The 19061-nt window shown below is 47.5% G+C and overlaps 2 protein-coding genes across 61 annotated transcripts in view; one reads left to right on the forward strand and one right to left on the reverse strand.

The window, feature by feature from the left end:
* LOC709576 (ATP-dependent RNA helicase DDX19B) overlaps positions 1-7790 on the reverse strand; it is a 43975-nt gene extending 36185 nt beyond the window's left edge. For 16 of the 28 annotated variants that reach the window (XR_013411179.1, XR_013411178.1, XM_001107827.5 and 13 more), the window contains exon 1: positions 2866-3044. Coding sequence is in view for 8 of the 28 variants with exons in the window: in XM_077984647.1 (XP_077840773.1) it covers positions 2866-2922 (57 nt within the window). In the remaining 20 variants the exon portion in view is untranslated. Of the gene's footprint in view, positions 1-186; positions 320-533; positions 575-2448; positions 2552-2865; positions 3045-7718 lie in introns of those variants that run through there. The other 12 variants (XM_077984646.1, XM_028840709.2, XM_077984652.1 and 9 more) reach the window with 8 other exon arrangements.
* A 5395-nt stretch (positions 7791-13185) lies between these two features.
* AARS1 (alanyl-tRNA synthetase 1) overlaps positions 13186-19061 on the forward strand; it is a 36570-nt gene continuing 30694 nt past the window's right edge. For 18 of the 33 annotated variants that reach the window (XR_013411163.1, XR_013411162.1, XR_013411175.1 and 15 more), the window contains exon 1: positions 13186-13297. The gene's annotated coding sequence lies outside the window, so the exon portion shown is untranslated. Of the gene's footprint in view, positions 13298-17506; positions 17721-19061 lie in introns of all 33 variants that reach the window. The other 15 variants (XR_013411174.1, XR_013411166.1, XR_013411170.1 and 12 more) reach the window with 2 other exon arrangements.

Below are 19061 nucleotides of genomic sequence, written 5' to 3' on the forward strand. Positions count from 1 at the left end.
AGGAGAATCGCTTAAACTCAAGAAGCAGAGGCTGCAGTGAGCCAAGATCGCGCTATTGCACTCCAGCCTGGGGGACAAGAGCGAAACTTCATCTCAAAAAAAAAAAACCTAAAGGGCCAGTCCAACTGATACAACATTCATCTAATAAAATAAGAGTTCTGGGAAAAGCTGTGTAGTGGTGCGCACCTGTAGTCCCAGCTACGAGGGAGGCTGAGGCAGGAGGATCCCTTGAGCCCAGGAGTTCAAGGCTGTAGTGCACTATGATTCTGCCTGTGAATAGCTACTGCACTCCAGACTGGGCAACATAGACAGACCCTGTCTTAAAAAGAAAAAAAAAAGAGAGAGAGAGAGAAAGAAAGTGAGTGAGTTCCAGAAAAGAGAGAATTAAGAAAAAACAAAGGAGAAGAAATCAACAATGAAATTATTCAAGAAAAGTTCTCATAACTGAAGAACAAGAGTTTTTCAGATTGAAAGTACCCACACCCAGGGGCCAGTAATATGGATGAAAATACACCCATGCCAAGACATATTACCATACATTTTCTGAATATTGAAAACAGAAGATTCTCCAAGCCTAGAAAGGGGAAAACAAGTCACATCAAGAATCAGGATGGTCTCAAACATTTCAACAACAAATACAGAAATCTAGAAGGCAATGGAACAATAACTTTAAAATTTGGCAGGAAAGTAATTTTCAACCTACAATTCTATACCCAGCCAAACTATTATCCAAATTACAGGGCAAAATTAGATTTTTTAAGACATGGAATATTCTTTTTTTTTTTTTTTAATTATACTTTAAGTTCTAGGGCACATGTGCACAACGTGCAGGTTTGTTACATATGTATACATGTGCCATGTTGGTGTGCTGCACCTATTAACTCATCATTTACATTAGGTATACCTCCTAATGCCATCCCTCCCCCCTCCCCCCACCTCAACATGGAATATTCTTAAAGTAATTTACTTCCTGTACACCTCTAGAAAGCTGACAGATGGCTGCACAAAAATAAGGAATAAATCAAGAAAGACGGAAGAATGGAAGGACAGAAAGGAAGGGATCCAAGAGATCCAAAAGACAAGAGAAAGGAGAAATGAATCTGCAGAATTAGGCTGAAGGGAAATTTGCCCTGTTCCCTCTATCCCCCAATATGAACTGTGCTCTAAAGACAGGAGTAACTAGTCCAATTTGAAGCAGACTTAAAAGGCCTGGGAGAAATGGAATTGATAGAATATTTGATGAGTCTAAGCATTTTGAGATAAACTTAGACAACTGGAAGAGAGTTTGGGGTTGAATTGATAATTAAGAAAAAAAATGAAGCAAAAAATAAGGCAATTAAGAATTCCAAGTAAAATAAATTTTATAGAAAAGCAAAGGGCCAGGCGAAGTGGCTCAGGCCTATAATCCCAACACTTTGGGAGGCCAAGGTGGGAGGATGGCTTAAGCCCAGGAGGTGGAGATCAACTCGGATAATATAGCGAGACTTCATCTTCACAAAAAATTAAAAAGTTAGCTGCACAGGTTAGCTCATGCTTGTAGTCCCAGCTACTCAGGAGGCTGAGGTGGGAGGATCACTTGAGCCTGGGAGGCGGAGGTTGTAGTTAGCAAGAGATGGTGCCAATGCACTCCAGCCTGGGTGACAGGGCAAGACCCTCTCTCAAAAAATATATGTAAAGAAAGAAAGAAACAGAAAAAAGAGGCTGGATATGGTGGCTCACACCTGTAATCCCAGCACTTTGGAAGGCTGAGGCAGGTGGATCACTTGCATCCCGGAGTTCGAGACTAGCCTGGGCAACATGGCAAGTCCCCATCTCTACAAAAAAAATACAAAAATTAGTTGGGCATAGTGACACATGCCTGTAGTCCCAGTTACTCAGGAGGCTGAGATGGGAGCATGGCTTGAGACCAGGAGGCAGAGACTGCAGTGAGCCAAGATCACTCCACTACACCCCAGCCTGGGCAACAGAGTGTGACCCTGTCTCTAAAAAAAAAAAAAAAAAAAAAAAGGAGTTGCCTCTGGGGAGGAAAAAAAATTGGCCGGAACCATTATTTTTAAAATCACTTGACTCTTTAAACAATGTGTATATACAACTTATTTTTTATCAGCTATAAAATATAAAAGACAAGGTTCTTATTCTTGAGGAAGTCATAGAAATAAGTACTAATAGAAGTAGGTTTAAAGCCTACTAGAATTTAAAGTGTTTCAGTGGGAGAAATTAATTCTACGCAGTAGTGTTTAACACATATGTTCCTTACCATGTGTCAGGCCCAGAAAAAAAAAGAACAAAGTGAAGCCGATGAGGAAAGGATTTGCTGACTGCCAGACCTACTGGGTCCATCATTTATCACTGAGCAAGCACACAAATATGAGCAGAGACATGGTCCCTGAGCCAAAGAAGCTCTGAATCTAGAGGTGGAGAATGACACCTAAAATAGCTATTACAAACCGGGGCGGCCAGGAGCCGTGGCTCAGCCTGTAATCCTGGTGCTTTGAAAGGCGGAGGCAGGAAGACTGCTGGAGTCCAGGAGTTCCAGACCAGCCTAGGCAACCTAGCAAGACCATGTCTCTATTTCAATTAAAAACAAACAAAACACAATCTAGGGTGATGAGTACAATCTACGATCATTCCTGGTTCCAGGAAGACAGACAGGCGGCTCAGCGCTTTACCGACAGGAGCACTCACCTGCGCTTACGTAACGCGGGGGCGGCTGCGTAAACAAAGCCCCCTCAGGGTCCAGGCTCCATCCCTATCCTCCCCGCCACCCCATCCAGTCTCTAATCAACCTAGGAACCACCCTTTCCCAGGGACCAAGTCTCCGGCCAGAACTAGTCCCTAACCCTTTTAGGGCTTAAGCCAACTCACCGACTCGGCTGCCGCTTCCTGCTCGTCTACCGCCAGGGCCCATGAGTCAGTGGCCATGGTCCCAGGCGCGGGTGGGAGGCTCGTGCTGGCAGATTCGGATTCGAGGGATGGCACGGTACACTGACCGTGGGCTCCGGGGGTTCGCGGCAGGCTCTGCTCCAGTCCCACTACAAGGCTGCAGACCGGAAGCGGCGCGCCACAGTGACGTCGGAGGCCGCTCCTGTTTGGCCACCCTTTGCCCACTTGGGGCTGTCGATTCTGTCACCCTTACGCCCGTACCCCTCAACCCCGGGCAGAGCAGGCTTTCCCATCAAGCTGAGGTAGTTATCTTAAAATGCCTAAGCTCTGGTCAACTTGGCTCTCCAACCACAGAACAAAATCAGATTCCCACCCAACACAGTGGCAGAGAAGGCACTAATACAGATTGAACAGATTGAATATATAACAACAGAAAACCATTAACAATAGTCACCAAAATGCAAAACAAGCAGAGAGCTGTTTCCCTTTTCAGGTTGGTAATTTAAAATGTCCAGGTGTTGGCAATCAGCCCTGTCAAAAAACCCATTTGGTTAAAAGTCCACTTGACCACTATGCAATCTTATGCATGTAACAAAAGGGCACCTGCACTCATAAATTTGTACTCCAAGAAGAGGAATCGCAGCTCTCCTATGTAAGGGTTGTATAACCAGGACAATGTTAAAAAGGAAGAAAACAGACAGGTGCGGTGGCTCATGCATGTAATCCCAGCAGTTCTGGAGGCCAAGGTGGAAGGATCACTTGGGCCCAGGAGGTCTAGACTGCAGTGAGCCATGATAGTGCCACTGCACTCCAGCCTGGGTGACAGAGCAAAACCCTGTCTAGAAAAAAAATTAAATAAAATTAAAATAGTAAAATAATTAAATAGAGCTAGGTGTGGTGGCTCATGCCTGTAATCTCAGCACTTGGGTTTTTGTTTATTTGTTTTTTGAGATGAAGTCTCACTCTGTCACCCATGCTGGAGTGCAGTGGTGCAATCTCGGCTCACTGCAACTTCCGCCTCCTGGGTTCAAGAAATTCTCTTGCCTTAGCCTCCCAAGTAGCTGGGATTACAAGCCCACGCCACCATGCCCAGCTAATTTTTGTATTTTTAGTAGAGACAGGGTTTCACCATGTTAGGCAGTATGGTCGCCATCTCCTGACCTTGTGATCCACCTGTCTTGGCCTCCCAAAGTGCTTGGATTACAGGTGTGGGCCACTGCACCCAGCCTTGTTTGTTTGTTTGTTTGTTTGTTTGTTTTTTAAGATAGAGGCCAGGTGTGGTGGCTCAAGCCTGTAATCCCAGCACTTTGGGAGGCCGACGTGGGTGGGTCACCTGAGGTCAGGAGTTTGAGACCAGCTTGGCCAACATGGTGAAACCCCATCTCTACTAAAAATACAAAAATTAGCCAAGCATGGTGGTGCACACCTGTAAGCCCAGCTACTTGGAAGGCTAAGGCAGGAGAATCGCTCGAACGCAGGAGGCAAAGGTTGCAATGAGCTGAGATCATGCCATCACACTGAAGCCTGGGTGACAAGAGTGAAACTCTGTCTCAGAAAAATAAATAAATAGATTGGGCATGGTGGCTCACGTCTGTAATCCCAGCACTTTGGGAGGCTGAGGCTGGTGAATCACGAGAGGTCAGGATATTGAGACCATCCTGGCCAACATGGTAAAACCCTGTCTCTACTGAAAATACAAAAATTAGCTGGGTGGGGTGGCATGCACCTGTAGTCCCAGCTACTTGGGAGGCTGAGGCAAGAGAATCGCTTGAACCCAGGAGGTGAAGGTTGCAATGAGCTGAGATCATGCCATCACACTGAAGCCTGGGTGACAAGAGTGAAACTCTGTCTCAGAAAAATAAATAAATAGATTGGGCATGGTGGCTCACGTCTGTAATCCCAGCACTTTGGGAGGCTGAGGCTGGTGAATCACGAGAGGTCAGGATATTGAGACCATCCTGGCCAACATGGTAAAACCCTGTCTCTACTGAAAATACAAAAATTAGCTGGGTGGGGTGGCATGCACCTGTAGTCCCAGCTACTTGGGAGGCTGAGGCAAGAGAATCGCTTGAACCCAGGAGGTGAAGGTTGCAGTGAGCCAAGATCGTGCCACTGCATTCCAGCCTGGCAACAGAGTGAAACTCCATTTCAAAAATAAATAAATAAATTAATTAATAAAAAGGCAGGGCGTGGTGGTTCACACCTGTAATCCCAGCACTTTGGGAGGCTGAAGTGGGCGGATCACGAGGTCAGGAGATCGAGAACATCCTGGCTAATGTGGTGAAATCCCGTCTCTACTAAAAAAAAAAAAAAAAAAAAAAAAAAAAAAAAATAGCCGGGCATGGTGGCGGGCATCTGTAGTCCTAGCTACTCAGGAGGCTGAGGCAGGAGAATCGCTTGAATCCAGGAGGCGGAGGTTGCAGTGAGCCAAGATCATGCCACTGCACTCCAGCCTGGGCGACAGAGCAAGACTCCATCTCAAATAAATAAACAAATAACAACAACAACAAAAACAAAAATCAAGCCATGGTGGGTTCTCTGTGGAATTTAACCTGTACTGTAGTAGTAAAAATGTTTTGAGAAAGGGTAAAGCATTTCCAGGGAACACTCTGCTTGCTATGATTCTTTTTTCCTGCACGCTCACAGGGTTAACTGGAGAAGACGTTTTGTTTTTTGTTTTTGACCTTACACATGAGGGTGTGCTAAAAAGAAAAAGGCAAACACCGCCTAGGTAGCCATGACCTACATCTCATCACTTCAGAAGCAACCCTGGGGATATTTTCCCAGATAAATTATATTGTTTCACAGGGCTAGAGGTTAATGAAGTTTGCAAAACAGTTTAATGAGGTTAAAAATTACATTGCCCAAGGTGCAGGACCATATATAGTAGGTTCACTTGTGCAAAACAAACAGGAACCCCCACCCCAAAAGTCCCCAAGCTCCCATATAATCTTGTATACACTATAGAAAATGCCTAAGAAGACAGGAGCAGTGGCCTGTGTCTGCAGTCCCAGCTACCCCTGAAGCTGAGGTTGGAGGATCGCCTGAGCTCAGAAGTTCGAAGCCAGCCTGGGCAACATAGTGATACCATCTCCTCTTAAAAAAAAAAAAAAAAAAAAAAAAAAGTGGCCAGGTGTGGTGGCTCACGCCTGTAATCCCAGCACTTTGGGAGGCCAAGGCGGTGGATCACGAGGTCAGGAGTTCAAGGCCAGCCTGGTCAAGATGGTGAAACCGCATCTCTACTAAAAATATTAAAATCAGCTGAGCATGGTGGTGGGTGCCTGTAATCCCAGCTACTCAGGAGTCTGAGGCAGAGAACTGCTTGAACCCGGGAGGCAGAGTTTGCAGTGAGCTGAGATCACGCCACTGTACTCCAGCCTGGGCAACAGAGCAAGACTCTGTCTCAAAGAAAAGAAAAGAAAAGAAAAGAAAAGAAAAGAAAAGAAAAGAAAAGAAAAGAAACAGGTTAAAATACACACAAAGCTGGTAACAGTGGCTGCTCCTGGTGAGGGTCTCTAGAAGCGTGGAGGTGGATTGAGTATGCTTTATCCTCTGATATTATTTTCCATATGCATGTTTCTTTTCTTTTCTTTTTTTTTTTTTGAGACGGACTCTCGCTCTGTCACCCAGGCTGGAGTGCAGTGGCGCGATCTCGGCTCACTGCAAGCTCCGCCTCCCGGGTTCACGCCATTCTCCTGCCTCAGCCTCCCGAGTAGCTGGGACTACAGGCGCCCGCCACCGCGCCCAGCTAATTTTTTGTATTTTTAGTAGAGACGGGGTTTCACCGTGGTCTCGATCTCCTGACCTTGTGATCTGCCCGCCTCGGCCTCCCAAAGTGCTGGGATTCTTTTTTTTTTTTTTTAGTTAGAGACAGGATCTTGCTATGTTGCCCAGGCTGGAGTGCATGCAGTGGCTATTGACAGGCACAATTACAGCATACATTATATCCTTGAATTCCTGAGCTCAAGACGTCCTCCTGCCTCTGCTTCCCAAGTAGCTAGGACTACAGGTGTGTGCAGCTGTGCTTGGCTCCATGTTTCCCTCTTAAAAATGTATTTCAGACAAACAAGAAAGAGTATAATGTAACAAATACTTAGATTCCCACCTCAAAACTTAAGAAATAAAATTACTAAGGTCCAGCTGATAATCTCTGTATCCACATCCCAGGAAGACAGCAGCTATCCTAAATTTGGCGTTTATCCTTCCCGTACACGATTTTTGCATGTGTTTTTTCTTCTACTAAATAAATATGCAAGCCTAGGCAACATAGGGAGACTCCGTCTCTACCAAAATAAATAAATAAATAAACAAATAAAATTTAAGTAGCTGGGTGTGGTGGCGCGAGCCTGTAGTCCCAGCTAGTCCTGAGACTGAGTGGGAGGATTGCTTGAGCCCAGGAGTTCAAGGCTGCAGTGAGTCGTGATTGTGCCACTGCACTCCAGCCTGTCTCAAAACAAAACAAAAAACTTGAAAATAGCATCCGGGTTCCAGATTCTCCTCAGTTCACCTCCAACACACCTGCGCATGGTGAGACTCCAGCTAAGAAGGAACCTGGTTTCCAAAGTGGGCGTGGAGAGAAGAGGATTCGGGGAATAAGAGCATCTGGATTGGAATTCAGTCTCCTACATTTACTCCCACGTGAGTCTAGCCAGTCTCAGTTTACCCTGAAATCACAGGAAGTACCCACCTCACAGCTGGAGGATTCTAGATCACAAGGCTAAGACCTTGGGCCGAAACCTCGAGAAATCCTGTTATTCCTCTTCCCAGGAGTAGGGACGAGGAAGGCATCTAAATATGGGAGAAAGGGTCTGGCTTCTACCCTCGCAGATACTCACGTCGCCCACAGGCAGGGTGATGGGAAACCGCCGCAGGGCGCGACCTCGGACCTGGCCGGCAGCCCCGGCCATCGCAGCTGATCATGGCAGTTGCACTCCAACAACCGCCGCTCTTGGCAGTGGCCAAGCCGGAGCCTCATTGGCTGAGACCTGGAAATCCTGTCAGCCAATCAACTGAGGGGACGGTACAGCGCTAGCGGAAGCGCCTAGGAACTCGGGGGACCACAGCGCAAGCCTCTCGCAGAAGGCTTTGTTTCCTGCTAAATGCCTGGCTTCCTGGTGAGACTGGGAACTCCATGAGGTCAGGGCAGTGTCTGCCGTCTTTAATCTTGATCCTCAGTGACTAACACATAGTGGTCACTCATTTGGTGAATGACGAGCCATTAGCATCTCCCCCGTGGGTCAAACTTTTCAAAATTTTGCATCTGAACAAATAGGTGCAGACGCACATCCTCTAAACTAGACCCTTGGTATTCCAAGTATAATCTCTCAGCAGCATAAATATCACCTGAAGCCTGTTAAAAATGCAGGCTTTCAGGCCCTATCCCAGGCCTATTCAATTTAGCAGCATTTTAGATCCTAGGTGATTCCTTTAGCGTTTTATGGTCTGAAAAATACGTGAGGCAAAAAAAAAAATGATAATATGCTCAATTGAAATATTCCTTCAGAGGCTCTTTTTTTTTTTTTTTTTTTTTGAGACAGAGTCTCGCTTAGTCGCCCAGGCTGCAGTGCAATGGCGCGATCTCGGCTCACTGCAAGCTCCGCCTCCCGGGTTCACGCCATTCTCCTGCCTCAGCCTCCCGAGTAGCTGGGACTACAGGCGCCCGCCGCCTCGCCCGGCTAATTTTTTGCATTTTTAGTAGAGACGGGGTTTCACCGTGTTAGCCAGGATGGTCTCGATCTCCTGACCTCGTGATCCGCCCGCCTCGGCCTCCCAAAGTGCTGGGATTACAGGCGTAAGCCACCGCGCCAGGCCCAGAGGCTCTTAAAAATTCAGTCATCCCCATTTGACTTAGTACCGAGTAAGTGAGCATTGTAAACCCATTTGATAGATGCTATAAAGTAGCTAAGATGCCTTGGGAGAGTTAAGAGTCTAGAGCTACATCCTTCCAAAGCTATATTAGTTTTTTTTTCTTTTTTTCCACTTGTTTCCATTTCTTTCTTTTTTAAAATTGAGACACCGTCTCATTTTGTCACCCAGGCTGGAGTGCAGTGACACGATCATGGCTTACTGCCTCTTCTGCTTCCCTGGCTCAAGCGATCCTCCCACCTCAGCCTCCTGAATAGCTGGGACTACAGATGCATGCCACCACACCCAGCTAATTTTTGTATTTTTTTGTAGAGATTGAGTTTTGCCCTGTTGCTCAGGCTAGTCTCAAACTCCTGAGCTCAAGCCATCCACCCACCTCAGAATTCCAAAGTGTGGTGATTAAAGGCATGTGCCATCATGCTGGCCTGTTTCTGTTTGCTGTTGTTTTTATAATTTTTAAAATTTTATTTATTTATTTATTTATTGAGACAGAGTTTCGCTCTTGTCACCCAGGCTGGAGTGCAGTGGCACAATCTCAGCTCACTGTAACCTCTGCCTCCCAGGTTCAAGCGATTCTCCTGCCTCAGCCTTCCGAGTAGCTGGGATTACAAGTGCCCGCCACCACACCCAGCTAATTTTTGTATTTTTAGTAGAGATGGGGTTTCACCAGGTTGGCCAGGCTGATCTTGAACTCCCAACTTCAGGTAATCTGCCCACCTTGGCCTCCCAAAGTGTTGGGATTACAGGCATGAGCCACCGCGCCCAGCCTGTTGTTTTTAAGACGGGGTTTCACTCTGCCGCCCAGGCTGGAGTGTAGTGGCGCAATCACAGCTGTTGTACTATCTTGAGGCCTTTGGTTATCTTTCTCATGCCCCAAGATGAAGTTCAACAAATGTTCTACTGGAGAGCAAGCCATGTGCATAGCGCTCACTCCCACCTACAGGCCTATTTGCTTAACCTAGAATAAATCAAGAAATTGCCAGTAGTTTCCTAAAATATATAATTTGCACATTGCATTAAGATAGCTTTCTTTCTAGCATGTAGTTGACATTATCTACAAGAGAAAAATATCACAGAAAAATACCATTAGTTATACAGGAATGAGACTATTGGGCCTTAATTACAATTTATCTTTTTTTTTTGTTTTAAGAGACAAGGCTTGGCCGGGCGTGGTGGCTCAAGCCTGTAATCCCAGCACTTTGGGAGGCCGAGATGGGCAGATCACAAGGTCAGGAGATCGAGACCATCCTGGGTAACACGATGAAACCCTGCCTCTACTAAAAAATACAAAAAACTAGCCGGGCGAGGTGGCGGGTGCCTGTAGTCCCAGCTACTTGGGAGGCTGAGGCAGGAGAATGGTGTGAACCCGGGAGGCGGAATTTGCAGGGAGCTGAGATCGGGCCACTGCACTCCAGCCTGGGTGACAGAGTGAGACTCCATCTCTAAAAAAAAAAAAAAAAAAAAAAGAGACAAGGCGGCCGGGCACGATGGCCCATGCCTATAATCCCAACACTTTGGTAGGCTGAGGCAGGCGAATCACCTGAGGTCAGGAGTTCAAGACCAGCCTGGCCAACATGGTGAAAACCCCCGTCTCTACCAGAAATAGAAAAAAAAAAAATAGCTGGGTATAGTGGTGGGCGCCTGTAATCTCAGCTACTTGGGAGGCTGAGGCAGGAGGCAGATGTTGCCATGAGCCGAGATCATGCCATTGCACTCCAGCCTGGGCAACGAGAGTGAAACTCTGCCATCATGCTGGCCTGTTTCTGTTTGCTGTTGTTTTTATAATTTTTTAAATTTTATTTATTTATTTATTTATTGAGACAGAGAGAGACAAGGGTCTTGCTTTGTCACCTAGGCTGGAGTGCAGTCATGAGATCTTAGCTCACTGCAGCCTTCAGTTTCTGGGCTCCAAATGATCCTCGTGCCTCAGCCTCTTCAGTAGCTGGGACTACAGGTGAATGCCACTATACCTAGCTAGTTAAAAAGAATTTTTTTTTTTTTTGTACAGAGTCTCACTCTGTTGCCTAGGCTGGTTTTAAACTCTTGGGTTCCATTTATCCTCCTGCCTTGGCCTCCCAAAGTGTTGGGATTACAGGTGTGAGCCTCTGTGCTGGCCTACAATCTGTCTTAATGGATGAATAAAAAGTTATTTATTTATTTATTTATTTATTTTCTGAGACAGAGTATCACTCTGTGGCGCAGGCTGGAGTGCAGTGACCTGATCTCAGCTCACTGCTAGCTCTGCCTCCTGGGTTCACGCCATTCTCCTGCCTCAGCCTCCCGAGTAGCTGGGACTACAGGTGCCCGCCACCACGCCCGGCTAATTTTTTTGTATTTTTTAATAGAGGCGGGGTTTCATCGTGTTAGCCAGAATGGTCTCAATCTCCTGACCTTGTGATCCACCTGCCTTGGCCTCTCAAAAGTGCTGGGATTACAGGCGTGAGCCACCACTCTCGGCCAAAAAATTATTTTAATCTGTTTATAATTATTTTATTAGTGAAGATACTATCCTAGTAACAACTCTGGCAGCAGAACTAAATTATTGACGTTATGACCTGCATTATTTTATTTTGAAAGTACGATTCATACATGCCTTTTAGCTTTCTAAGTGTGGTGGCACAGAAGTCTGATTCATTTCCCAGATTGTTTAGGCTAAATATATGCTATTTAGGGCACTGTGGATCAGAATAAACACTTGTGTCCCCTGGTTTTGCCCTTCTCTGTGTTACTTAACCTCTCTCTCTGCCTTATTTTACTCTATTAAAAGCAGATAGTAATAGTTACTCATTATAGGGTTGTGAGGATTAAAAGCTTAGATTGGTGCCTGCTGTATACTAAGTGCTCAACAAATGTTAGGTTTGATGATTACTATTCATGAGCTGCTATGAACTGGAAAGGTAAATAAAATGATTTATGTTTTTTACTGGCTTTTGGGCTTGACCTTTTTGTGTAGGATGCTCTTTTACATAAAAAATAGTATTCTTCTGTAATGTCTGTAACTGAGTTATGATCAGCAGCACAATTTATTACCTGTGTATTTGGATATATCAGATGATGTAGGTAATAGTGCGGTGGTTAAGAGCATGGGCTTTGGTGTTAAATAGACACAGGTTTGGATCCTGTGTCTGCAACATACTATTGGGTGTGAACTTGTGCAAGGTAATTTCCTCATTTGTAAAAAGGGGACTCCAGCTGACCTCATACACGGTTTTAAAATCAAATGAAATAAACATGTGAAATGTTTGATACAATTCCTCACATATAAATACATATATATTTTTGAGACAGGGTCTCGCTCTGTCGCCCAAGGAATGCAGTGTCACGATCAGGGCTCACTGCAGCCTCAACTTCCTAGGCTCAAGTGATCCTCCTACTTCAACTTCTCAAGCAGCTGGGACTACAAGCTTGCGCCACCATGCCTGACTAGTTTGTTTTTTGTTTTTTGTTTTTTTTTTTGAGATGGAGCCTTGCTCTGTCGCCAGGCTGGAGTGCAGTGGCACCATCTAGGCTCACTGCAAACTCCGCCTCCCGAGTTCAAGCGATTCCCCTGCCTCAGCCTCCCGAGTGGCTGGGGCTACAGGCGCGCGCCCGGATAAATCTGTATTTTTAGTAGAGACGGGGTTTCACCATGTTGGCCAGGATGCTCTGGATCTCCTGACCTCGTCATCCACCGGCCTCAGCCTCCCAAAGTGCTGGGATTACAGGTGTGGGCCACCGCGCCCGGCCTTTTAAAATTTTTTTTGTAGAGACAGGATCTAGTTATGTTGACCAGGCTGGTCTCCAACTCCTGGGTTCAGGGGATCTTCCCACTTTAGTCTCCCAAAGTGTTGCAATTATAGGCGTGAGCCACCGCGCCTGGCATATACATATGTGCGGGGGTGTGTGGGGGTGTGTGTGTGTGTATATATATATTCACCCTCCTCCCCCAGGCCTATAAATATTTTTTTTTCAAAGGCAAATCGAGGACCAAATGCCGATCCAATTGTACCTCAACTACTGATGTTACTTCTTCCACACCACATTCAATGTCTCCCCAGGACACGTGTAACCATGGGCACAACGTCAGAATCTTTGAGGGCTGCATATCACTCAGCAACTAAAATAAACAGAACTATACCAAGACCTGTGACCTCTACTGAGACACGTTACCGTCTCCCCTTATTAACTATGTCAATTGTGGTATTAGGAATTTGCCTATGGAAACCAAAATGTCGACCTCCGGGAGTCGGAGTCTAACTCGATCACGTGACACACCCCATCCGATCTTTTCTCGCAGTTGCATCAGCCAATTTAGAGCCGCCTTCCCAGGAATCCGCTAATGAGCGGATTCGTCCTCAGTTTGACTGGCATGTTGATTGACCAATAAAATCTCATGAGGTAAGGCGCGGCGGGGTGCTTTCCGTCAGCGCGCTCTGATTGGACGGGGCGCGGCGGGTTGTGGCCGGCTGTGTCCTGGGGCCGGAACAGCTGCGCGCCTGCGGTAATAGGTACAGCGAGCCCTTGGCCGGGGACTCTGAAGGAGGAGCTGGGGACGGCGACCCTAGGAGAGGTAGGCGGCCCTCGGAGAGCTCTGCGGTGCTAGGAGAGCGGCTGGGCCCGCAGCCTGGGGGGAAAGCTCGGCAGCCGCAGTGGGCCCCAGGGTCAAGCCCCGCGTGGCCTGGAGAAGCCCAGTCTGGGCGGGAGCGGGAGCTGGACAGTGTGGCCTTGCGTTCGCTCCCGGGAGCGCTGCGAGTGTCGCGGCCTCGGGTGGATTTGCTGAGCACCAAGACCTAACGGTTGCCAACCTGAGGTTTCATCTCCCTTGGTTTTAATCCCCTGGGGCGGGTGGGAGCACAGGAGGAAGGATGGGCCAGCTGGGGGGAGTCCTGCTGTGAGCCAGCCATTCCCTGATTTCTTAAAATGAAACAGCTGATGCCGGTCCAGGCCCACCTAGACCGTCATCTTCAGCTGTTCTGTAAAACAGTTTGTATTTCTCGGTGTGCGCTGAAGCATGTGAGTTAATTCCGAACTTGCTGTTAAAGGATTAGTATACCTGATCACGAAATCCGTATTTAGCAGCCACTGTACTAGATGCTGAGGATGTGCTGTAATAGTGAGCCCAGGGACGGCGCGGAGGCTCACGCCTTTAATCCGAGCGCTTTGGGAGATCGAGGCGGGTGGATCACCTGAGGTCAGGAGTTCGAGACTAGCCTGGCCAACATGGTGAAACCCCGTCTCTACTAAAAATACAAAAATTAGCCGAGCGTGGCGGCACATGCCTGTAATCTCAACCACTCGGGAGGCTGAGGCATGAGAATCGCTTGAACCTGGCAGGCGGAGGTTGCAGTGAGCTGATATCACACCATTGCACCCCAGCCTGGGTGACAGAGACTCCGTTTCAAAAAATAGCCCAAAACAGTCGTTGCTGCTGGGATGGAACTGACAGCCTGATGGGGGAGGCGCACATTAAACAAGCCATTAAGCGCATGTGGAAATTATGAAGGGAAACACTTGAGGCTGTGAGACAGTAAAAGAGGGAGCCTTAGCAAGAAGGGGAAGGCTTTCTTAAATAAGTATCTTGGCCGGGCGCGGTGGCTCACCCCTGTAATCCCAGCACTGTGGGAGGCCGAGGCAGGCAGATCACCTGAGGTCAGAAGTTCGAGACCAGCCTGACCAACGTGGAGAAACCCCGTCTCTACTAAAAATACAGAATTAGCCAGGTGTGGTGGCACATGCCTGTATTCTCAGCTACTCGGGAAGCTGAGGCAAATCGCTTGAAGCCGGGAGGCGGAGCTTGCAGTGAGCCGAGATTGCGAGCACCATTGCACTCCAGCTTGGGCAACAAGAGTGAAACTCGGTCTCCAAAAAAAAAAAAAAAAAAAAAAAAAAGTGTCTTTACATTTGTTGTTGTTTGAGGCAGGGTCTCAACCTGTTACCTAGGCTGGAATGTTTTGGTGTGACCATAGCTCACTGCAGCTTCAAACTTCTGTGCTCAAGTGCGCAAGTGCTCAAGCGACCCTTTGCACTCAGCCTCCCAAGTAGCTGGGTCTGCAGGTGCACACCACCACACCTGGCTAATTAAAAAAAAAAAAAAAAATTTTTTTTTTTTTGACCTCCCAGGCTCAGGTGTTCCCATGTTGCCCAGGCTGGTCTTGAATTCCTGGCCTCAAGCAATGCCCTTGCCTCAGCCTCCCAAATGCCTCAGCTGGGATTATAGGCATGAGCCACTGTGCCCCGGAAATAAGTTTCTTTGGAATTGATACATCAAAAGTGAGACGTTTACTAGGAAAAGGGAAAAGAGTGGGGCAGACAGCTTACCTGGCACATGAAGAGCATGTTAAAAGGTCCTGTGGCACCCCAGTGCAGTGGTTCATGCCCGTAGTGCCAGCACTTTGGGAGGCTGAGGTGGGCCCATCGGTTGAGCTCATGAATTTTTTTTTTTTTTTTTTTTTTTTTGAGACGGAGTCTCGCTCTGTAGCCCGGTCTAGAGTGCAGTGGCGGGATCTCGGCTCACTGCAAGTTCCGCCTCCCGGGTTTATGTCATTGTCCTGCCTCAGCCTCCCGAGTAGCTGGGACCACAGGCGCCGCCACCTCGCCCGGCTAGTTTTTTGTGTTTTTAGTAGAGACGGGGTTTCGCCATGTTAGCCAGGATGGTCTCGATCTCCTGACCTAGTGATCCGCCCGTCTCGGCCTCCCAAAGTGCTGAGATTACAGGCTTGAGCCACCGCGCCCGGCCAGAGCTCATGAATTTGAGAGCAGCCTGTCTCTACAAAAAAATTAGCCAGTTCATGATGGTGAGCACCTGTCGTCCCAGCTCCTTGAGGGTCGGAGGTAGGAGGATCACCTGAGCCCAGGAGGTGGAGGTGGCAATGAGCTGTGGTTGTGCCACTGCCCTCCAGCCTGGGTGACAGAGACCTGTCTAAAAAAAAAAAAATGTCGAGACAGGTCTCGCTCTGTCACCCAGACTGGAGGGCAATGGCATGATCTCAGCTCGCTGCAGCCTCCGCCTCCCAGGTTCAAGCAATTTTCCTGCCTCAGCCTCCCAAATAGCTAGGATTATAGGCGCCCACCACCACGCCCGGCTAATTTTTTTATATTTTTGGTTTCACCATGTTTCACCATGTTGGCCAGGCTGTTCTCGAACTCCTGACTTCAGGTGATCTACCTGCCTTGGCCTCCCAAAGTTCTGGGATTACAGGCATGAGCCACTGCACCCGGGCGAAAATCTTCTATCACCCAGGCTGGAGTGCAGTGGCATCATCTCGACTCGCTGTATCCTCTGCCTCCCAAGTTCGAGCGATTCTCCTGCCTCAGCTTCCCAAGTAGCTGGGATTACAGGTGTGTGCCACCACGCCCCGCTAATTTTTTTTTTGTGTTTTTAGTAGAGACAGGGTTTCACCATGTTAGCCAGGATGGTCTCAATTTCCTGACCTTGTGATCCACCTGCCTTCGACCTCCCAAAGTACTGGGATTATAGGCGTGAGCCACCGTACCTGGCCTCAAAAATTTTTTTTAAATACAAAAAATTAGCCGGGTGTGGTCGCACATGCCTGTAGTCCCAGCTGCTCCGGAGGTTGAGGTGGGAGGAACACCTGAGCCTGGAAGGCCAAATGATTGCACCACTGCCTGTGCTCCAGCCTGGGTGACAGAGAGGGAGACCCTGTCTCAAAAAAAATTCCTGTGGAGTGGCTGGAGCCACAGTGTGATTTAAGGCACCCAAGACGTTTACAGCTCTTGTTATTAAGTGAAACCTGAGGTTCTGCCTTTGTGCTACTTCTGAATCCCATACAGCCTTCCAGTGAATAAATGAATGAGTTTATGTTGAATAAATGTATTGAATTTATATTGAATAAATGGGGTAAATAAATGAATGTGGGGATACAGCTTTTAATAGTTCCAGCCTTCGTAGGCTCATAGTTGATATATTCAGTCCTTTTACACAATACTGCAGTTAATTCTGTATATGATCGTCTCCCCAGGAAGGACATAGGCTGTCATTCAGTTTGATTCTTGGCACATAGTATGCATTCATTATGGTGAATGAGTAAGCAAAAATGGGAAATTCATGTGTCTTTTGAAAAGTAGCTGGAGTCAGGATCTCCTGTTCACTTTGTACATCTCTATTGTATCTTCCTCATAAGAAGAAAACTGGCTGGGCATTGTGGCTCATGCCATCCCAACTGGGAGGTTGAGGCCAGGAGTTCGAGACGAGCGTGGGCAGCATAGCAATGCACCATCTATAACAAAAACAGAAATTAGCTGGGCATGGTAGCTCATGCCTGTAATCCTAGCACTTCGGGAGGCTGAGGCTGGCAGATAACCTGAGGTCAGGAGTTCGAGACCAGCCTGAGCAATGTGGTGAAACCCCGACTCTGTTAAAAATACAAATATTAGCTGGGTGTGGTGACATGTGCCTGTAATCCAAGTTGCCTGAGAGGCTGAGGCAGGAGGATTGCAGCAACTTGGGAGGTGGAGGCTGCAGTTAGCTGAGATTGTGCCATAGCACTCCAGCCTGGGTGACAGAGTGAGACTCTGTCTCAAAAAAAATAAGAAAAAAAAAATTAACTGGGCATGGTGGTTTTCAACTGTAGTCCCCGTTACTTGGGAGGCTGAGGCAAGAGGATCATTTGAGCCTAGGAGTTTAAGGCTACTTAAGTGATTGTCCCACTGCACTCCAGTCTGGACAGAACCAGAAAAAAAGAAAACTTTCAGCTAAACAACTTAAAAGTAATAGCCACTCTGTTCCGTCAAGGTTTTCCTCTTTTTTTTTTTTTTTAAGATGGAGTCTCCCTTAGCCACCCAGGCTGGAGTGCAGTGGCGCAGTCTCGGCTCACTGCAACCACCGTCTCCCGGGTTCGAGCAATTCTCCTGTCTCAACCTCCTGAGTAGCTGGAATTACAGGCACTCACCATCATGCCTGACTAATTTTTGTATTTTGGTAGAGATGGGTTTTCACCATGTTGGCCAGGCTGGTCTTCAGCTCCTGATCCCAGGTAATCCACCCGCCTCGGCCTCCCAAAGTGCTGGGGTTACAGGTGTGAGCCACCGCACCCGGCGTAAGGTTTTCCATTTTACAGATTGCTTCCAAATACAGTATAGCTTTTGATCTTCACAACACCTCAGTTGAATAGGCAGGGTAGATACTGCTTTGTACAGAAAAGGAACTAAACTCAGACAAAAGTGAATTAAGGTTACTGTTGGGTCTGGAATTCCAGAGACACTTTGATAACAATGTTAATACTGTGAATGAGATATGGTTCTCATTTTTCTAGACACAGCACTGTGTGGCACTGCAACACCATGCCAGTGATCAGCACTCTCACCAAAGCCTGTCACTTCTCCCCAGCCTGCCTCTCAGGGAAATTGTAGTATCTGTGAAAGAGCTGTTTTTGTTTTTGTTTTTGTTTCTTTTTTGAGACAGAGTCTCGCTCTGTCACCCAGGCTGGAGTGCAGTGGCCAGATCTCGGCTCACTGCAAGCTCAACCTCCTGGGTTTACACCATTCTCCTGCCTCAGCCTCCCGAGTAGCTGGGACTACAGCGGCCCGCCACCTCGCCCGGCTAGTTTTTTTGTATTTTTCAGTAGAGACGGGGTTTCACCATGTTAGCCAGGATGGTCTCGATCTCCTGACCTCGTGATCTGCCCGTCTCAGCCTCCCAAAGTGCTGGGATTACAGGCTTGAGCCACCATGCCCGGCCTGTTTTTTTGTTTTTTGACACAAGGTCTTGCTCTGTCGCCTGGGCTGGAGTGTAGTTGCATAATCACAGCTCACTACAGCCTCACTCTTCTGGGCTCAATCTTCCCACCTCAGCCTCCCAAGTATTTGGGACCACAGATACGCACCACCATGCCCAGCTAATTTTTTTACTATTTGTACTGACAAGGTCTGGCTATGTTGCCCAGGGTGGTCTCAAACTCCTGGGCTCAGGCAATCCTCTCACCTTAGCCTCCCGAAGTGCTGGGATTACAGGTGTGAGCCACCACGCCCAACTCGTGAAAGGACTTTGAAGTCATAAAGTTGTTTCCGTCTCCACCAATTCCCTTGTTGTTTCACTTTCGGTAAGCTGTGCCTCCAAAGTGGGGCTACAACATCCCCACTCCCTAGTAATCTAATGGCTGGAAGGCAGCCGTTTGATGTTAGGGTTCTTGGGGGATGTAGGATACATAGAGGTAGGTACATTCCTGCTACATACAGGTGGTCCCTTGTACAGATAGGCCCATCCCCAGGACTATTGCTGCTCACCAAGACATCAGGCCAAACCTAGAGACCCTGGCTTTGGGGATAATGGAACTTTGCAGTTCTAGGCTTGTGTATTAACACAGAGCTGAAGGGAT

The sequence above is a fragment of the Macaca mulatta genome, chromosome 20, assembly GCF_049350105.2.
Source record: "Macaca mulatta isolate MMU2019108-1 chromosome 20, T2T-MMU8v2.0, whole genome shotgun sequence".
Taxonomy (NCBI): Eukaryota; Metazoa; Chordata; class Mammalia; order Primates; family Cercopithecidae; genus Macaca; species Macaca mulatta.